This window comes from Trichechus manatus, unplaced genomic scaffold (assembly GCF_000243295.1).
Source record: "Trichechus manatus latirostris isolate Lorelei unplaced genomic scaffold, TriManLat1.0 scaffold00069, whole genome shotgun sequence".
Taxonomy (NCBI): domain Eukaryota; kingdom Metazoa; phylum Chordata; class Mammalia; order Sirenia; family Trichechidae; genus Trichechus; species Trichechus manatus.
In genome coordinates, this window is record NW_004444005.1 from 13,198,515 (window position 1) to 13,203,757 (window position 5,243).

General features: G+C 56.6%; 1 protein-coding gene across 1 annotated transcript in view; it reads left to right on the forward strand.

The window, feature by feature from the left end:
• Window positions 1-5,243, forward strand: part of CRELD2 (cysteine rich with EGF like domains 2) — a 14,124-nt gene that overhangs the window by 4,980 nt on the left and 3,901 nt on the right. Inside the window, exons 7-9 of the mRNA XM_023734520.1 lie at window positions 1,749-1,832; window positions 4,549-4,647; window positions 5,116-5,237. Coding sequence (XP_023590288.1) covers window positions 1,749-1,832; window positions 4,549-4,647; window positions 5,116-5,237 — 305 coding nt within the window. The remainder of the gene's footprint in view (window positions 1-1,748; window positions 1,833-4,548; window positions 4,648-5,115; window positions 5,238-5,243) is intronic.

Sequence of the window (5,243 nt, forward strand, 5' to 3'; positions counted from 1 at the left end):
CCCGTCCCTTAGTTCCCCACGTGGGGGTCTCTGCTCCGCCCCCTCTGTGGCCGCCGTGGCTGTCCCGTCCCTTAGTTCCCCACGTGGGGGTCTCTCTGCTCCTCTCCCTCTGTGGTGGCCACCGTGGCTCTTCTATGCCTTCCCTTTTGACCTGACCTGGAGCTCAGCCCAGCTGTGCGCATGGTCCAGGACTCTTGGTGGGGCCGGGTTTCGGCTTCACGCCACGGCATCTGTCAACCTTAGGGTGTCCTCACCGTATTTCACATCTAAAGTAGGAACGGTGACAATAGTGACACTGTTGTCCCTCTCGGGACTGTGGGGCCTCTCAAGGCTGTGCCGGAGCACCGGATGGACCCTGATGTGCAGTGCCCACATAGTGGTCGTTGTCCGTTTTGCTCACGTCCTTGAAGCTGCCCCTCCACAGGCGAACATTAAACGTCCGATAACTCGGGGTGTGGGGTTGTCACCCCCCATCCCTGCACCCCACACCACTCAGCCCACACCCCCCGGCCCTGCATCTGCCCATCACACAGCCTGTACCCACACCCCCCTATTCTGCACCTCCCCACCCTGCACCCTCTGCTATTCCCCCCACACACCCCAGCACCCCTCACCCTGCACCTCTACCCCCATCCTGTACCCCACACCTTCCTCACTCTGCACCCCACACCTGCACTCCCTCACCGTGCACCCCGTAACCCACACCTGCACTCCCTTACCATGCACCCTGCACCCCATATCTCACCGTACACCCTGCACCCCACACCTGCACTCCCTCACCACCCTGCACCCCATATCTGTACTCCCTCACCACCCTGTAACCCATACCTGCACTCCCTCACCATGCACCCTGCACCCCATATCTGTACTCCCTCACCACCCTGCACCCCACACCTGCACTCCCTCACCATGCACCTTGCACCCCACACCTGCACTCCCTCACCGTGCACCCTGTAACCCATACCTGCACCTCTTCACTGTGCGGGGCTTCCAAGACCAGAGGTTTAAGCAACTCTGGAGCCACTTCCCTTCTCTGGCCCTCGGTTCCAAAGAACTTTACTTTGAGGCTGGAGTTAGCAGATAGTTTGCAGAGCTTTCAAAGGTAAAGACCCTTCTCTCAACTGAAGTGGCTGGGCGCCTCCACCCTCCTCCTCGGCTACATCTGCAGGCTGGCTGTCGGTGCACCGTGCCTGCGTGTGCCTGGAGCTGGGCGGCGGGGCTCCTCAGAGTCGGACATGCTCTGAGGTGGGGGCAGAACTGGTGTGTGGTGCAGGGGAGGTCCGTTTTCTCAGACGTTTTCACCATAAGTGGTAGCGGATGCCCCACTAAAGGGTGGGGATTCATCTACCAGTTTCTGTTCCCTAAACCAGTAAGAGAACTCGGTACTCCTCTTTCATGGGAATTTGAAAGAAGAGAAGGTCGGTGAGTCTCAGACTAAGGCTTCTGTGTCCTTGAGCAAGGGGAAGGCAGCTTTTGTGTTAGGTCACATCGGTGACCGTGTTTAGGGCTCCGAAACCTGCATTTGCAACACCGAAACCCGCTGAGCCATTGAAAGAGGAAGTCCAGTGTGTAACTGGTAGGAAAGACGTGTGATTTGTTAGTCACAGTTGAAGCCTGCTGCCAGCCGCGTTTTCATAGAAAGTACAGGAGCTGTGACCGCGTCCTCTTGAAGGCGTCCCTTTGCTGGGCGCCCTGGGGTCCACAGGTGGGTGGGCTGCGGGCACTCACTTATGCTGCGTCTATTCCAGATGTGGACGAGTGTGCAGAGGAGACGCCCCCGTGCAGTGAGGGCCAGTACTGTGAGAACGTCCCCGGCTCCTACACATGCGAAGGTGGGTCCCTCGTCCGGAGGGGTGGGGTCCTGGATGGTGGGGTCTCTCTAGAGGGGTGGGGTCATCAGAGGGGTGGGGTCCCAGCGGAGTCCTCAGGGAGGGCAGTGCTCACGCCCAGGCAGGGATTTGAACTGGTTCTTCCTGGTTCAGTTAGGGCCAAGGAAGCGACACCAGAATAGACCCAAATTTTTAGAATTTGGGTGAACCAGAATGGTCACAGGAACAGGAAAAATTACAGGTTGAAGCCCTGCTAGAAACTCAGTTTCCCTCTTAGGAAACAAGAGCAGCATACGCATTGCCTAGCAACCAAATCTCTTGCCCTTCAGATTTTGCACAGAGTCGAGAACAGTGGTGGCCGACTCAGAGATGGTGGCACACCGTGCCTCTCTGAATGTGCATTGCTCTTCACAGTCCTGCCAATAATCCAATCCCACACATCATGCTCCTGAAAGGACTCACCATGCCTCTTCCGAGTCTCCCATTTCAGGGCTTCGACCTGTAATTTTTCCTGCTCTGGTTACCAGTCGGATCACCCAAATTGTAAAAATTCGGGTCTGTTCCGATTTCGCTTCGTCAGCCATGACTGAACCGGTTCAGATTGGTTCTAGGCCCTGCTCAATGTATTTCCTCTGTTTTAAGAGTTTACTTGCAGCCCACTAGCATGACTTTTATATAGGCCACCTACTTAAAAAATTTAAGGCAGCAACACGAGTAATAGATACTTGCTTCAAAGAACTCAGGAAATCCAAGTCAGTTAAAAAGCAGGTGTCTTAGTCATCCAGCGCTGCTATAACAGAAACACCACAAGTGGATGGTTTTAACGAAGAGAAGTTTATTTTGTCACACTTAAAGTAGGCTAAAAGTCCAAATTCGGGGCATCAGCTCCAGGGGAAGGCTTTTTCTCTCTGTCGGCCTTCTTCTCTTCGGTGTTCCCCTGGACAAGGAGCTTCTCAGCACAGGGACCCCGGTCCAAAGGACGCACTCTGCTCCTGGCACTGCTTTCTTGATGGTATGAGGTCCCCAACTCTCTGCTTGCTTCCCTTTCCTTTTATCTGTTGAGAGAGAAAAGGTGGTGCAGGCCACATCCCAGGGAAACTCCCTTTACTTTGGATCAGGGACGTGACCTGGGTAAAGGTGGTGTTACAATCCCACCCTGAACTTCTTTAACATAAAATCACAAAATTGAGGCCAACCACACAATTCTGGGAATCATGGCCCAGCCAAACTGATACACACATATTTTTGGGGGGACATAATTCAAACCATGACAGCAGAAAATAAAAATAGTCCCTCCATTCCCCCGCCAAGAGTTGCAGCTCCGCATAGGCAGTCAGCGCTGAGCCTTCACGTCCCCCGCCAGGACTCGTGGCTCCGCGGAGGTGGTCAGCACCCACACGTGTTGTTCGTGGCGCTCTGTGATCTGCTCTCGGTCCCGACACCTCTGAGCATCTGCCTCACATGACCTACAAAGCACATCATTGTTTTCTAGCTGTCTTGAGCAATCCCTGTTGTTGGACATTTAAGTTACCGTTTTTTTTTTTTTTCTCGGTTATGTACTTTGAATGTCTTTGTAGCTAAAACTTCCCATGTTCTTCATCATTCTGTCTGGGTTGGTGTCCTCAGATGGGACTGCTGTTCTAGGGCCATGTCGTTTAGGGTCTCCTGCCCCCTGAGGGCCATGATGCCTCGCTCAGTGACACCACCGGGTGGTTCGAATCTTTTTAATGTTTGTAGTGATGTCGCTAGGCGCCCCTCCATTCAGCTCTTCTTCTTAAGGCCCTTGGCTGCTAACCGAAAGGTCTGTCCAGAGGTGCCTCTGAAGAAAGGCCTCATGAAAAATCAGCCTTTGGAAACCTTACGGAGCACAGCGCTACTCTGACACACATGGAGACACCACGAGTCAGAACTGACTGGACAGCAGCTGATTTAGGTTTTTTTAGGGAGTAAGCCAACATCCCCAAACTCTGATGTCTCTTATTTTGAGAAGATCCAACATGCCCATTTTCACTAACCAGAGGATTTTGAGGAGGGCGGTGTGAACACTGCTTCTCCTTCTCTGCTTGCTTTACCTGCAGCTCTTCGGGAACTCCACTGTTGAAGTAAATCAGTACTTCTGTAGGAAACGGATGATAAAGGGAGTTGAGAACACCCTCAGTGCCCCTCGTGCTCGATGAGCAAAGAGCCTGGGCCTCTGACCTGGAGCTCGGTCTGACGTCCCCGCCGTGGGTCGGGCTCTGACCCGGAGCTCGGTCTGACGTCCCCGCCGTGGGTCGGGCTCTGACCCGGAGCTCGGTCTGACGTCCCCGCCGTGGGTCGGGCTCTGACCCGGAGCTCGGTCTGACGTCCCCGCCGTGGGTCGGGCTCTGACCCGGAGCTCGGTCTGACGTCCCCGCCGTGGGTCGGGCTCTGACCCGGAGCTCGGTCTGACGTCCCCGCCGTGGGTCGGGCTCTGACCCGGAGCTCGGTCTGACGTCCCCGCCGTGGGTCGGGCTCTGACCCGGAGCTCGGTCTGACGTCCCCGCCGTGGGTCGGGCTCTGACCCGGAGCTCGGTCTGACGTCCCCGCCGTGGGTCGGGCTCTGACCCGGAGCTCGGTCTGACGTCCCCGCCGTGGGTCGGGCTCTGACCCGGAGCTCGGTCTGACGTCCCCGCCGTGGGTCGGGCTCTGACCTGGAGCTCGGTCTGACGCTCTCGTCTTTGTGTCCTCCCATTTCTAGAGTGCGACTCTACGTGTGTGGGCTGCACGGGCAAAGGTCCGGGGAAGTGCATTGCGTGTGTCCCCGGCTACGCCAAGGAGGAGAGCGGCCAGTGCTCAGGTGGGTGGCATTCCTGTGCCGGAGTGACGTCCCTTCAGGGAGCCTCATCAGGGCCATCGGGACTGTGGCAGGAATGAGAGCCCTGGGTGGGTGATGAGAACCTGGGCTCAGACCGTCCCCGGACCAGGCTTCTTTTGTAGCTCACAGATGCAGAGCACGTGGGTGGGGAGGTCCAGCCCGGCCCAGGTGTCAGGGCCTTGCATCACCACTGGTCATTCTCGTCTACGCAGTTGGAGGCTAAGCCCTCTGGGGTCAGGACCAGCCCAGGGTGTCCACATGAGCTCTTGGGGCATCCCACTTTCGTGGTTGACACACGTGAGGTCCCCCCCCCTCCTGACCTCCGCACCCCCTCTGACTCGACCTTCGTGTTTTCTTTATGCAAGCGCGTTGTTGATGCGAGAATCCCGGCCTGTGACGCGGGTACTCATTAAAGGCAGTAGCCCGTCAGCCTGGGCGTTTGTGTTGCAGACGTGGACGAGTGCTCGCGACCGGAGACGCCGTGTGCACGGGAGAATGAGAACTGCTACAACACCCCGGGGAGCTTCATCTGCGTGTGCCCCGAAGGCCACGAGGAGACCGATGGGGCCTGTGTGCCG